The 16,232-nt window shown below is 40.4% G+C and overlaps 1 protein-coding gene across 3 annotated transcripts in view; it reads right to left on the bottom strand.

Moving 5' to 3' along the window:
• Nucleotides 1-201: 201 nt before the first annotated feature.
• LOC101845069 (geranylgeranyl transferase type-2 subunit alpha) overlaps nt 202-16,232 on the bottom strand; it is a 68,607-nt gene continuing 52,576 nt past the window's right edge. For all 3 annotated transcript variants that reach the window (XM_005091636.2, XM_035973826.1, XM_005091639.3), the window contains 12 exons: nt 13,502-13,612; nt 13,018-13,142; nt 12,270-12,457; nt 11,112-11,309; nt 10,394-10,477; nt 9,462-9,544; nt 8,741-8,842; nt 6,256-6,419; nt 4,547-4,635; nt 2,350-2,478; nt 1,390-1,668; nt 202-524 (listed from right to left, as the gene is read on the bottom strand). In XM_005091636.2, coding sequence (XP_005091693.1) covers nt 376-524; nt 1,390-1,668; nt 2,350-2,478; nt 4,547-4,635; nt 6,256-6,419; nt 8,741-8,842; nt 9,462-9,544; nt 10,394-10,477; nt 11,112-11,309; nt 12,270-12,457; nt 13,018-13,142; nt 13,502-13,612 — 1,701 coding nt within the window. In that variant the 3' untranslated portion in view covers nt 202-375. The remainder of the gene's footprint in view (nt 525-1,389; nt 1,669-2,349; nt 2,479-4,546; nt 4,636-6,255; nt 6,420-8,740; nt 8,843-9,461; nt 9,545-10,393; nt 10,478-11,111; nt 11,310-12,269; nt 12,458-13,017; nt 13,143-13,501; nt 13,613-16,232) is intronic.

The following is a 16,232-nucleotide window of genomic DNA, read 5'->3' on the forward strand; positions in this document are numbered from 1 at the left end:
TACATTTTTTGGGGGGAATTCAATTGTTTTTCAGAAAAATCCACACAGAAATGAGTTCTTTAATGTGTATGAAAGGTGTTCAGCCAAAAAACGAAAATTTGATAAAAATTCACGAACCTGCCGAAAAATGCAAGTTTCTTCATTTTGATGAGAGCCTGATTCCACCATGCTGCCTCACATATCATTAAACTCAATCATACATCCCCCTCCCCCCACACGCACACACACATATAATTTTTAAAAACCCAAATATAGCCCACTAAAAATGTAAATAAAACCCTTTACACACTTTTTAATAACATCCCACTAGTCAGCAAGACAGGCAGTGACCTTGAATGATGCTGATAACACATGCTTGGACCGCTTGGACGGGGATCAGCTACAAATCACATGAACATTTGGAAGCATTTTCTGAATACTGTCTACAAAGTCTGTTGAGCTGCACACGGGGTTCCCAGAAACATCCAAAGTCTTGAGTACTGGGCAACGAAGCAGGGGCCGTAGCCCTTCCAGCGTGCCAATATCTGAAACAAGGATGCAAAAGGCAAAAGTGAGAATTTGGGTAACTTTACACTGAATATCACGGATAGGTCAAAACAGAAGACTCGAAATCATGCATCCGTCTAACTACGCCTACAGTCCCGCATTTTCGTCTTCTTTATCTTTGTAAGGTATCCCTCGAGCTACGGATCCCTTGAGCTACCGATGCCGGTCCCGACGAATTCGAGCTATCCGTGTTATACTGTAGTTTTTAGTAAGAGTTTTACAGTACTTGCAACACAAGTAGGTCATGTAAATGCCGAAGATTGGAGGCGTTACTAGAGAGTTACATTCAAAGAAAAGAAGGAGTAGAGAGATGGATGATAGATGTTTGATAGGAAAGAAGGAGCAAACCACATCAGAGCACTTGCCAACCACCTGCATGGTTTCTCTGTGCTGGAAGAGGGAGTCTTATAATAATAATAATAATAAAATTTATATAGCGTATATTTACTCTCAACAGATGTTCTATGCCCTTTACAACTATCATTACCCCAGCACACCCTGTAAGTAAGAACATTCATAAACACTATCAGCTTCCTATTAAGCATACAGTGCAAGCTGAGGATTACACATGAGAAAACACTAACAATCTTCAAGACCTTCCCTTGTCTACAGCTAGGTATCTATTCCCACCTGGGTGAGGTTAGGAAAATACCTGTAAAGTACTTTTCCCAAGGACACAGCTTTCGGCCCCCCAAAAATAGGTCGTATAAGTGCAGAAGATTGGAGGCGTTACTGGAGAGCAACAAACAAAGAAAACAAGAGGTAGAGATAAGGACAATAGATGTTTAATAGGAAAGACAGGGCAAACCACACCACAGCACCCACCAACCACCCTCTCCTCACCATTGTTCTTCAATGAGACAAGCTCTAGCCGAGGCAGACCCCCGAGACCTTCACATGTCTGCAGACGGTTCTCGCCAAGATTCAACCTCTTCAGGCTCTGGAGGTAGCCAAAGTGTCGCACCTCGTGCAGGCTATTACACGACAGGTCCAGATCAGCCACAAGGGGAAGCAACTCTGGATGGTACAATTTGGTCAGGTTGGAACTGCTCAGCTTCAGGGCCCGTCCTGGTCTGGAAAAATCTTCTCCCTCGATGACATTCTCGATGCAGAACTTGCTTTCTGCAGAGGAAATTAATCGTTTCAGGTTAGGTTTTAGTAAGTGTTTTACTTTAATTTCTAATTTTATGAACAGGATAAAGACCAAGAGGAAGACCAGAAGCAAAGTGGCAAGATTACACCCACGGACAGACGGGCAGAGCTAGGACACAGAGATCAGCTGATAAAACAGAGCAGAGGTCGCTGTTCGATGGCAACATCCTGCAGTGGACAGACAACGCCTTGATAGAAAGAAAGGGTTTTACTACTTTACAGCACTGGCAACACAAATAGGTTATATACGTACTTAAGATTAGAGGGGTTACAACTTCAGAGTAGCATACACAGGAAAGAAACAGGAGAGATAAGGATAGGAAAGAAGGAGGAAACCACACCAGCGTACCTACCAACCACCCACAATATTATCTGTCAACATTACCAATTTACTTGCTTATTCTAAAGTTCCAGTTTTTCTTTTGATCGAGGCTAAAAATGAAAGTATCTCCGGTTTTTTTCTGGGATGTTGTATCCCTATCAGCCCAGGTTGGCCCTGACAGGCAGAGTCAGAAGGCTGTCTCCCATATGATTTAAATGTGTGGATAGGGGTGTAAAAATGCCTACAATTATTTTTAAAAACAATCCCCTCCCCCCAAAAAAAACCCACCACCAATCGATGCTAATGAAGTAGAAAAGAGAAAATCTCACTGAGATCCCTGTAGTAGTTGACCCGCTTCAAGTCGAGAGCTATGAGTGTGTCCAGGTGCTTGCTGATGTCTTCCTTGTGCCTTACCGGGTCCAGAGCCTTCATTAGTAGAACCACCGTCAGCACCGCCCCTGTCATAAGTCATAATAGTAATAGATGATGATGATGATAATAATAATAACAATAATAATAATAATAATAATAATAATAATAATAATAATAATAATAAATGATAATGACATAAATAATGATGATGATAATTATGATGATGATGATAATAATAATAATAAAATAATAATAACATAAAGATAAAGACATTAATAATTAATAATAATAATAATAATAATAATAATAATAATAATAACAATAATAATAATAAAACAGTATAACACAGATAGCTCGAATTCGTTAGGCCAAGCCTCAGTAGTTCGAGGGATATCGTACAAAGATACAGAAGGGCAAAAAACAGGACCGCAGGCACAGTTCGGCGGATGCCTGATTTCAGGTCTTCTGTGTTTGATTTGCGTTATACTGTAGAAATAATAATAATAATAGTAATAATAAAAATAAGAGTAATAATAATAAATGGGAATATATAGTATATAGTGCCTAATTACTGGCCGACTTGAAGCGCTGAACAAGGCAGAATTACGACTCAACTTAAGTGACAAATTAAAAGACAGAAAATGCACATAATGAGACATTTAACAGCAAACACATAAACACTTACTTGACCCACACACAATACCACATACTCACAAAGGACACAGTACACGCATCTACTCACTGAGAACACGGGACGCACATCATCTACTCACTGAGAACACAGCCCACCCATTTACTCACTGAGGACACAACACAACACACACATCTACTCACTGAGAACACAAGACACGCATCCATTCACTGAGAATACAGCAAACGCATCTACAGTGGAAACCATATATAACAGGCCCGGTAATAACAGGGATCCGGTAATAACAGGGATTTTTAAAATCCCCGTTTTTTCCCTTCTCTTTCTATATATTAAAAGTTATCGGCAATAACATGGCCTCATCGGAGCCCAACCGGTTATAGCAGGGACAAATGCTCCTTAACAATGTGTAAAAAAGTAAGAGAGAGAGAGAGAGAGAGAGAGAGAGAGAGAGAGAGAGAGAGAGAGAAAGAGAGAGAGAGAGAGAGAGTAACGCAGTGGTGGAGCAAGCCCACGCAAGCCATGCCACTGCAAGCACACGCAGCGTGTGAAGCAAGAGAGGGCTGCCGTGTGCTGCAGACCTCGATCTAGCCCGAAACCTAGCCACACGCACGCGTAATGTGTCGCCAACGATGTCAAGCGCAAGAGAAAATGCCTTTCAATTGACAAAAAATACGAAATAATCCAGGCTGTTGACAAAAAGCAAGCTCCACTTGCAAAGATTTGTCGTCAGTTCGACATTCCACAAGGTCGATTCACATCATTATCAAGGATAGAGAGAAGATAGTGGCAGCATACTCCAATGGAAAGTTTGCTCTGGATCGAAAGAAGATGAGACTACCTGATGCAGATGCTGTGGACCAAGCTCTTCTGATGTGGTTTAAGGAGGCAAGGAGAAAGTTAGTGCCAAAACCCCTGTTTGTGAGTACTTGTGGCAAGGGAAACTACCCATGAATAAGTACAGCTATATTAGTCCACAAATGCTTACTTTCCTTGCATTTCTGATTTAACAGGGATCGGATATAACAGGACATTTTCTCTACTCTCTCCATCCCTGTTATATCAGGTTTCCTCTGTACTCACTGAGAACACGGGACACACATCCACTCACTGAGAACACAGCATACGCATCTACTCACTGAGAACAACACACGCATCATCTACTCACAAAGAACACAAGACACGCATCCATAAACTGAGAACACGGGACACGCATCTACTCACTGAGGACACAACACAACACATGCATCTACTCTCTCTTATAATCTAAATGCCTTGTAATTAAATTCCTGGTTGAATGATGTATCTGATGCGATAAAATTATGTACATTTTGTCAGCTTTACTTTTCTTTCATACTCAAATTTTAATGAGAGTGATATATAATTGAATCTTTATGTTAACACTATACACTATACCTGCTTGTGTTTTTACAGTCCAGTACAGCCAACATAAAATTAAATTCCCTCGGAGACAATAAAGTATTATCTTATCTTATCTTACTCACACTTGTTGTCCGTTTCCATCTCCATGAGCTGCGACACAGACTCCAGCTCCTGCTGCAAGGTCTCGCTCTTCACCGCACTCAGCTCTTGGCTGCAATACGTTTCGTTTGTTTGTTTGAGTAAAGAGAAACACATCGACACAGCAATAGTCATATATTTAAAGCTGGGAAAAAGTGAGACGGACAGACAGAAACAAAAGTGGGAAAGTAAAGAAGTAGGACCTACCAGTGGCACCCTCAAAACCATCCGCACTGCAATATGTGGGGGACAACACATCTTATTATTTTGTTTTAGTCCCAACCCAACCCTAGTGGAGGGTGATTGGTGGGCTCTCTGGAGTGGTTTGCTCCTTCTTTCTTATAAATCCTTTCCTATCAACCATCTGTCGTCCTTACCTCTCCACCTCCTTTTTTTTGTTAGTTTCTCTTTAGTAACACATCTACTTTCTTTTCTTTGTATGTTACTCTCTAGTACCACCTCTAATCTTTGGCACTTACATGACCTTTTAAATGTGTTGCAAGTGTCATAAAACTCTTACTAAAGAATCTAACCCCAGCACAGTCAGTGATTAGATCGCCACCAGGTCCCGTCCCAGATTGACAGTGACAAACTTCCCCACTCTTTCTTTAAAGACATGTTTTTGTGGCACTTCTTTCCATGATATCTTTACATGCAAACCAAAGTTCAAAGACCTTTCCAAATGTATACATCTAGTACACGTACATGGCAGAACACATACATAGCAAACCATGCACACAGTAACTAAATTTATAGGTACCAATTTTTTTTCCTTTTATGCATATTTTTGTATTTAAATCACACACATAATAAAATTCGTACATAAACGATTTACTGAAAATTTCATATGTGCATGCTAGACAATACTTTTATAGGTCTAAAATCCCGGTGGCATGGGAGATAAACATACAACTGTTTTGTAACTTATATGAACTTCCCCTGAAATGCCCTGACCATCCTGCGCGTTCCCACAGGCTGGGCATGGGTAAATGACCAGCTAAAAACAACTCCCTCATTTACAAGGCTGGCCCCACTGCGTTGGGTTCTGGGGGTCTATTTTCTATTCTATGCTCAACCAAATCTTCCCCAGAAAATTCACAAAGAGAAAATTGGACAGGAGACATTATAAGTAAAGACAAAATGTCCCTAGTCAAGTCACAGTGTGGCAAAAGCCACCAGACTTAGTTCAGTTTTAATAAGAGTTTTACCGCAATTGCAACACAAATAGGTCATTATAAGTGCCAAAGATGAGAGATGTTTCTAGAGAGTAAAATAAGAGTTAAAGAAAGAGGAGACATAAGGACAAAATATGTTTGATAGGAAAGAAGGAGCAAACCACACCAGAGCACCCGTTGTCTTTGTGCTGTGCTGTGATAGTATGAATGCTTGCTTACTTGTCAGCCTTATTCTAAAGATTGTATGCATGCAAGTTCATGCACAAGTACCTTGTGTTAAGATGAGGGTACTGTAAACCGCCTACAGCTGTATTGTATAAACATTTTTTTAAAAATAAGTAACATTTTTATTGATCACAGATGGGCAATTTGGTTTACATTAACAAACATACATTCATACATACATACATAAATGCATATTTATAAGCACATACATACTTAAGTACATACACATATACAAACATATACATGGGAGTGGGAGCTATAGAAATTATCGGCATTGTTATCATTATTATTACCTAAATCTACTATTAGTCTTGCAGTCCGAACAGTGTGAAGCCACTTGATGGTCCTCAGTTTCTCCCAGGGTCACAGACGATGTCATGGTCTCCGACCCTCTCTTCATGACCTTGACAGTCACAGCACAGGCTCCAGCATCAGGGAAGTCGACACCCTCAGAGATGTGACGTGGTTAAGGAAAAAAACAAAGTCACCTCTCCTGCACACACATCGTTTCTTTAGTTTTATTGAGAGTTTTACAGCCCTTGTAACACAAATACATCATATAAGTGCTGAAGATTAGAGGTTTTACAAGAGAGTAAACACATTAACTCGTACAAAGAAAAGAACGAAGAGAGAAAGGACAATAGATGTTTGAAAGGAAGAATGAGCAAACCACACCAGAGCACCCGCCAACCACCGTACACAATGTATCTACACACCGACCAAAAGCTTGACAATACACCAGCATTTTTTATCATTCATTGTTAGGGACATAACTAATAACACAGCTGCAATATTGTTAAAAAAAGGGGGGGGGGATACAGGGTTTTAACAAAATTATTTTCCTGGTTTCCATTTATTTCCGCTTATGTTAGAGTTTGAGTAAAGAGAAGCTTTAGTTTTAGTAAGGTTCTACAGGTCATATGAGCGCCAAGGGGTGGATGTCAACAGAGAAGTCTAAGGGGCTCTTGTGGCCTAGAGGTTAAGGTGTTGGCCTTTCATTCAAAAGGTCCCGGGTTTGAATCCGGGTAGCGACCGAAAAATATTCTTCTCTAAATTTGTCTCCTTTCACCTCATTTCTTGCTCTCTAGCAATGTTCTGTCGTCTGCTTTCGTCTCCTCTTTCTGCCCCACCCCCTCACCTCCTTTGCCCCTTCCTCTGGGCTCCTGATTCTTTCTGCAGCCTTTCTATTGCTACTCCTTCGCTTCTTCTTACTGCTGTCTTTCAGCCACACCCCTGATCTTCTGGTAGGAAAGATCTACACCTAGCCTTCTCGGACAAGGGCAAAAAATCTCGGAGGGCCCGTGTGCAAGTTGCGCACATTAAAGATCCCTTGGTGGTCTAAAATCGATAAGAGTAGGCTTCGGCCGCCATCCGGGCAAAATTCAAAATTTCCTACCAACTGAAAATATTAGGTGTGCCCTGCGCGCTCATATGACCTTATGCAGTTGCGAGCGCCGTAAAACACTTTACAAAAACCAAAAAAAAAGAGAAGTCTAAACAGGGAATCAGGCTTGCCCTGCTCACCTCTCTACCCTCAAAAGCACAAAGTCTGCTTTGACTATCAAGGCACCCTGGAAATAGCAGTTCACAAGAGAGTGACAAACATAAAAAAGAAGTAGAGGAAAAATGACGAGAGTAAAGATGAGGAAAGAAAAAGCAGCAGTTCTCCCTATGATGTTCTGACACAGTATGAGCATGACACTAATAAATCAGCCCAATTACAATCCTACTGTGCATAAGAATATGTTCATATCCCCCCCCCCCTTTTTTTTTTATAGTAGAGGGTTTTACGGCGCTCGCAACTGCATAAGGTCATATGAGCGCCAAGGGGTGGGTGTCAACAGAGAAGTCTTTACAGGGAATCAGACTTAGACTGCCCAACTCTCTAGCTTCAACAGCACAAGGTCTGCTTCGACTACTAAGGCACCCCAAAATTGCAGGTCCCACAAACATACAAAAGAAGTCGAAGAAAATGACAACAGTAAGGGATCAGGAAAGAAAAAGCAGCAGTTCCCTGTTGTAGATCAGGCACAGTTATGAGCGTGACATGAGTCAGCTCATTTACAATTCTACTATGCTTGAACGAGATATGTCCGCCTTTAGGAATGGCCTAAAGACACTTCAGTTAGTAGCACTGGCCTGGTGGGGAGCACTGATGTTTGAGTGTGAGTAAACAAAAGCACATCAACACAATAAGACTCGTATAGTTCTGGAAAAAAGAAAGACGGACAGACTGGAACAACTGAGGGACAGAAAAGAAGTAGGACTTAATAGTGGCATCCTCCAACCACCTGCTCACTACGATATGAAAACTACAGGTACCTCTAAAGTTAAAGTTACAGTACACGAGTAACATCCTTACAGAGATTACCACATGGAGCACTAATCAACTTCTACACTTCTACCACCTACAAGTATAAAATGGTCTTGGCCAGAGATGTATGATCGAATCTGAGTATGGCCAACCCTTTTCTCCTTTTCCCCTACAAGCTACAGAAGTGAGACACTGAGTACATTGACACCTTAGTGCCACAACCAGACTTGTCATGATAACTGAGGCTGACATCACAGTCTAACCTGCTCTACTGGCCATCTAAGACACCTGTGAAACGACCACTTCCCACTTTCTCTCTTCCTTTTTTTTTAAAAAACATAATGCCTCTGTTCAAGATGTAACCTGTCTTAGATAACCAGTTTTCTCCTCGGCAATGGGTGACCGCCTGAGACAATTTTGTCTGTATTTACACAGCTTTATAATGACCAGAGCCAAAAGGATATCCAGAGAGTGGAGAACGTGTCGTCTCTGTCCTGGTTGTGCCACACCACGTCTAGCAAGGACGAGCCATCGCAGTCGACAACGATGGACGTTTCCGCACCCACCTGAAAGAAATACGAACACATGAGGATGTAGTGTAGGAAGTCTAGTGGTTAGGCTACCGGACCCGTAGTCATGAAACTGCCCCAGTTCGGGAATTTAAGTCGTGGTTCAGTCCAATGCTGTGTCCTTGGCACAAAAGATTATGAAATTGCAATTTTGTAAAAAAAAATATAAAATATATATATTTAAAAAATATATATATTTTTAAAAAATTTAAATGTTAGGCCCAATACATTTGAAAAGTTGTCCAGCAATATATTAACTGAAGAAGATGAAGAAGAAAAAGTTTTAATTTACTTTGGACTCCCCCCCCCCCCCCCCCCCTTACTTTAGATTTGAAATATCAAAATAGGACTCCAAAGTGTTTACTGTTAACATTTACAAGTTAAAATTTCAGGACTTGAAAAGCAAGCTGTTTTGTTTTTTGTAATGTAGGTGTTTCTACAATTTAAATCATTTAGGAGACAGGCTTTCCACCCTGTCTATCAGGGCCAACCTGGGCTGAAAGGGATACATAATCCCAGCAAAAAGACTGAAATACTCAATAAAAATCCCCCAACCCCCACCTCCCCACTCTGGATTGGAACTCAAAGAGCAGGCTGTGCCACTAGAGCTTTGTACCTGGACTGGCAAAGCAAAGGACAAGAGGACTCTCTTCTCGGCTCGGGACACAAACAACAAATTGATGGCCTGTTTCTGGTCACCTGCCAAAGTAACAAATTTTTTTTAAAGTTTTAAAACCAAACCAACCCAAAAAATGTTTTGAAGAAAGAAACCGATATTCACACAGGCAGAAGGAGAGATAAGATAAAACAGAAGATAAAATATAAGAAATGATAAAAGATAGATAAGATAAGATAGGATGAGATAGGATAATATAAGATAAACTTCATTCATTCATGAGGGAAATGTTGGATGGATATACCAGAACATCAACAAACAAAGATTCAGCACAAACACAGCAATACACACGTTACTCATTACATTTATGTTCACTGACACGCAGACAACTATGCACAACTATGGTAGTTTTTGGTCATGTCAGTCCTGACATCATATTATTAAACAGACAAAAGTTTTAATTTTTTAAAAGTGGAATGCACTGACTCCACTATCAGGACAAATTTTTAAAAGATTCTTCAGCTAAAATCTTGATATTGTTAAGGCTTACAGTAATAACTGCCATATTTCTTTAACTTAATATCAAATGTCCATCAACCATCCACTTCGCTTAAAAACTAATCTTGACGCTGTAGGAGAAAATATGATCATAATAATGATAATGACGATAGTATTAACTTCTATGGTGCCTACTCCTGAGGTAGCTCCAGGTGTTCACAATAATATAAGATTTAAATCATGCATATTGGCCCATCTATCATACAACAATCCTTTCAAAAACATATCGACGGCTCAGTGACAGTCTCCGCTATACGTCCCTTTTCAAAATGGTGTACGGTGGAGTCTTACACTAAGCAGTCAATATACAATACAAATAGGCTACTCCATAACTAAGGCTGCGTCTCTCAATGACAAAGTTGGCATCGGCCTACCTCTGCCCATAAGCCATCGGTGATAGAACCAGTTGCTTTGGTCATCGGGATCGGTGAAGAATCCATTCTGAACCAGCTCATATTCTGAAAGTCCACATGGCAAAAATAACATCTTAGTTTCTTAATTAATAATTTTACGTCACTTGCATTACCATTAGGTCATATAAATTCCGAAGATTAGAAGTGTCACTAGAGAGTAACATACAAAGAAAAGGAGTAAACCACACCAAAGCACCCACCAACCACCCACAAAAATACAATGAAAATTGCCAAAATTATTTATGACTAGAAAACTATAAATTTATGCTTTCATATCAGCTCAGCACACTGAACAACTGGGTAAAGCTGAGTTCATTCACAAATACAAAACAGACTTGTGATAAAATAGATTTACAGTAGCATTGCTTTCTCTGATCAATTGGGAACAGAACATTAATTTATCAATTGAAAGATATAAACTTTGGATTTACGACTGCTTAAAAAAAAAATTTACTTTGCTTATCAACTCGTTTCCTATAAAAGTTTCATGGCACTTGCATCATAATTAGATCATATAAGTACAGAAGATCAAAAATGTAACCAGAGAGTGAATACAAAGAAAAGAGGGAGGAGAGATGAGGATGATAGATGTTTGATAGGCAAGAAGGAGCAAACCACACTTGAGCAACCACCAACTGCCCATATGAAAAAACATGAAAAAGCATGTGAAAAAACGGACCTTTGAGGAGAGCACTCTCACTGACTCCCATGGGCTGGGAAGGATCAGGGAAGAGAATGGGCAGGAGCTTGCTGCGATAATGCCACGATGAGTAGTTGGAGAAGTTGTTGCTGATTTTACTCATGGAGTATTCGAACTCTGACTCGGGCGAAACGTTGGCTCTCCTCACCACATAGCGGCGATAGTCCCAGCAGTGAACTACAATAACAGAAAACATAACTGCCAGTAATTTTGATTAGAGAAGAAGTAATAAAAAAACATATATTATAATTCACACAGCATGAAAAGGCGAATTTTTAATAATGCACGAGTTTTTACACCCACATCAAAATAAGTTAGATCATTTAGGAGGAGGGCTTCCAATCCTGCCTGTTATGGCAAAACGGGATTAAAATGGATACAACATTCCAGAAGCAAATTCAAAATTCTCAATAAAAATTTGTTCACACTCAGGAGTCCAACTCGAGTCTCCTGCATGCCTCAGTGAAGTACATAACTGTTACACTCTTTCTCTCTCACAACACACACACAATCTCTCTCTCTCTCTCACTCTGGCACACACACACTCTCTCTCTCTTACACTTACCAACACATACATGCACACTCTCTTTTTCTCTTACACACACACACACACGGATACTCTCTCTCTCTCTCTCTCTCTCTTACACACACACACTCTCTTTTACACACACACCCACTCTCTCTCTCTCTCTCTCTCTCCCACTCTCTCTCTCTCTCTCTCTTACACACACACACTCTCTTTTACACACACACCCACTCTCTCTCTCTCTCTCTCTCCCACACACATACACACACACATTATATTCCTCCCACACCCACCCCAACACACACACACAACTTACACACAAACACATGCACTCTCTCCCTCTCTCTCTTCTCTCTCTTACACACACATACACCCACTCTCTCTCTCTCTCTCTCTCTCTCTCTCTCTCTCTTTTACACACACTCTCTTTCACTTACACACACACACTGTCTCTCTTTTACACACTCTCTCACACTTACACACACACACACACTCTCTCTCAAACACACACTCACATACACTCTCTCTCTCTCTCTCTCTCTCTCTCTCTCTTACACAAACACATGTTATATCCCCCCCTCCCCCCCAACACACACACACAAAAGCCTTACAATTCCTCTCGTCGTACTGCAAGAACTGATTACACAGCTGGAGTTCACGACCCCAGTCTGGCTCGGGCATCGTGTCCATCACAAAACATCGGTGGTGCCAGGTCCCGTATGACTTGGGGTTGATTTTCAGACAGGATTCCAGGAAATGAAGCTCTGACTGAAACATACTCTGGAGGGCATCTTTGTCTCTGAAAAACACATCAACGAAAATGAGTCAATTTTTCAATCTGTGAAATGTGGAAATCTTTACATTATGTATTAATTTCGCTATGTACACATGTTTTAAATGCAAAGAATGTACCTGCATCACGTATAAGAAAAAAATACAGGAGCTGAAAATCTGTTTTATTATGCGAGTGTTTCGTTTTGTGCGTGCTAGAATGTACGTTGCTGTATTCTGAAAAATTAAAAGTAGTGCTTAGAAAATCAAACAAACACCCCAAGACAAAACCAGGCCGACAGAATTAGATGCAAGGAAGGAAAGTATTACTTAAAAATAGGAGTGCGTGCACACTTTGGTTGAGCAAGAGAGAGGCTCCACAAGAGATGAGTCATGTAGCTCCAGAGGATGAAGAAGAACATAAAACAACATGGGTGATAAATTTACAAACAGCTGAACCTGCTCTAATGGCCACCTGTCTAAGATAATCATTTGTGAAAACTGTCACTTCCCACTCCTCCTCCTCCTACCTCTCCCCCCCCCCCCCCCACCCCAGACACAAACCAAGCAGGCAGTTTTGACACTCACTTTGTATTCTGTAGTTCCAGAAATGTTTCTTTGCGGAAGTTCCACAGTGAGTAGAAATCCGGGTTCACAGCTAGAACTTCTCCAGTCAGTGTCAGCAACTCTTCATCAAGTTCTCCCTTTCGCTTCTGAAGCAGGATTTTATATATATATATCAAAACAAAAAATTATCAACTCGTAGAAACCCCCGCTATTATACTCAACAGAATTTTTGGGACCCTGAAAAGGGTAATTTAATTAAAAACCACATTCTCACCTTTTTATTCTTACACAATTATCACTGACTACAGTACCATCAACCTAGACGTCTCCAGTCATTAGATTTGACCTCTCCTGGCCAGAGCTCTTACATGAGCATCATTCCCCAGCATTACAAAGACCGTAAAAAGCATTACAAAGACTGAGAGAAACAAAAGCACGGAACATCAACCCAGAGACAAATGCTTCAGATGTTTTCTTGATTACAAATATAATTTGTTTGTCAAACCTTTCCAAAGATCTTGGACGTTGCTGCGTTGTAAATTTGTAGCTTCTTCTCTCTTTCTTTTCGTTTTGCCTCCAACTGTTCAGCAGTTGATTTTACTTTTAAACGACCATGCTGTGAATTAAAGAAAGACATAACATTTGTGTTACGATATGATAAATTTAAATAAGAAGAGAAATACAAAATGATTGACAATATGTCAGTAATTTTAAGCGAAAACCATAAAGCCATCTGTTGCCTCGACTTGTACAGAGTTATTAACATGACATGCATGCAAATTATTTGCCATTATTCTGACTCCACTCAGTTTCAAATGACAATGAATCCATCCCCAGGGGAATAGTGTGGAGGACTAGTTGCCTTTACTTAGTTGTTTCAGCCTGAAATGAGATACTATTGTAAACTAAAAATAACGTTGGTTATTAATTATGACGCCTCAGTCTCATCTGTTTAACAAACTATGCTAAAATTAAAACAGCGCATGTCCATATTTTAACCTCTTGGTTGCCAGGGGGTGTGCGTTCCTGGGGTCAACATTGATTTTCAGCTAAGCTTGTGGCTTGTTAGCCAGGACAGCAGTCTAAAATGTCTGTGTTAGTGGACTCGTCTATATCTGACCCACTCTTGACATTATATTGTAGACCCCAGGGGTTCAGTAGTGTCACTGTTCTCATTCCCTAATCCCCATCTTAAATCTTATCCAAAAGTTCAAATCCAAGGTAAGCCTAGCCTACAAATGAAGGGTAGAGTTAAGATCGAGTGTCATGACGCTATGGAATCAGGCGCTCGTCAATTTTTTGTGCATGTGGAGTTATTGCTATAATTTAAATGCTTGTCCATTTGCCTTACTTTTGGTTAAAAAAAATACCCATATATGGATCTGTTTTGAATAGAAGTCAAAAGACTTGTGATTGAAGGAGGTGGGGGTCGTCCGGTTTCAGAGGTAAAATAAGCAAGTAAATGGCTGCCAAAGTTTGGTAACCTTTATATTACCGGAGAGGCCTTCAAAACTGAAAATACAGTCAAACCTGCCCTGACGGCCACCTCTATAAGACGGCCACCTGCACAAACGGCCACTTTCCATTTCCTCCCTTGCGTTTTTTCTATATAATTTAACTGTGTGAAACGGGCACCTGTCCAACGTGGCGCGGCCACCATATTTTAACACACAACCCCTATCACACTAAGCAATAATACCTGTCTTAGTGGGTGGTTGGCGGGTGCTCTGGTGTGGTTTGCTTCTTCTTTCCTATCAAACGTCTATCGTCCTGATCTTTCCTCCTCCTCCTATTTTGTGTTTGTTACTCTCTTGTAACACCTCTAATCTTCGGCACTTATATGACCTTATTGTGTTGCAAGTGCCGTAAAACTCTGACTAAAACTAAACTAAAAAATACCTGTCTTAGACGGCCACATTAGTGACTCCATTACGTTTTGTCATAAATTGTGCATTGGCCCCTGGCGTTGTGGGCGAGCCGTCATAATTCAATCACCTGTCGTTGTTGTTAGGTAGTCCCTCCAACCGATCATGTTGCATAAGCCCCTCCCACTGTTCACCAATAGCTACTAATTTTCAGCTGCTGGTGAGGTAAGCGTGTGATCCCTCATAACCCATAAGCCCTGCCCAGAACTCTTACACTAATCGTAAGTGAGATTAGTGGTCACTGTTTACCCAGTCTGTAACAAAGTAACAAAGGACGTCAACATGCAAGTGGTGGCGACCCCATGTGTTTGTTTTAACATGGCACTCGGTCTTCCTCGTCTGATACATTTCGTTTTATTGTCACCCTTGTGCAAAATCAGCAACAAATAATTACAAACAAAATACAAACCACCACCACCACCACCACCACCAACAACAACACAAAAACAACAACAATGCGGCTACTTTCGATTGGGGCCTCAGATGGGAATAGTTTGTTTTCTTCATTTTAATCAGTCCTGCTTAAGACAGCCACCTGTCTTATACGGCCACTTTTCTCCTTGACAATGGATGGCTGTTTTACACAGGTTTGACTGTATATGGTTTTGAACCTTTAGGCTTAAGGCCTAAGCAACATTTAATTTTTCAGTAAAATCCACAAAGAAAGGTGTTTTGAAATGGCCATGATGTTGAGTTGGGGAAAAAAATTGCCAAACTGGCAAAAAAATGACATTTTTTTCCATTTCATTATTTTAATGAGAGCCTGATTTTACCACGATGTCTTCCAAATGACAAGTTAGGCCTAAATCTAATCCTATGTCTTATAAATTATTATCAAAATAAACTATTATACAAGCTAGTCCTGATAATTATAAGCCTACTTGAACCCAACCAGGAAATATTCATTTAAAGTTCCAATCTGCTGATGACGGCCACCTATATTCTCACCCAGTTTGACATTCCACCAGCAGAGATTGATCACCCCCCGGGGCAGTGCCACTGACTGTAGTGTCTTTAGGCCATTCCCAAAGGGGGGACATATCTCGTTCAAGCATAGTAGAATTATAAATGGGATGACTCATGTCACGCTCATAATTGAGCCTGATCTACAACACAGAACTGCTGCTTTTTCTTTCCTGATCCTTACTATTGTCATTTTCCTCTACTTCTTTTGTATGTTTGTCACTCCCTTGTGACCTGCTATTTTTACTGGAGAGGTGAAAAATGTTTTTACATTATTATTGCTCTATTTGTTGTTCCTTACAGATTTAATTTAACAAAGATCTGATTAATTAAGATGATCATATATAT

Source organism: Aplysia californica, unplaced genomic scaffold (genome assembly GCF_000002075.1).
Source record: "Aplysia californica isolate F4 #8 unplaced genomic scaffold, AplCal3.0 scaffold00033, whole genome shotgun sequence".
In the NCBI taxonomy this organism is placed as follows: Eukaryota; Metazoa; Mollusca; class Gastropoda; order Aplysiida; family Aplysiidae; genus Aplysia; species Aplysia californica.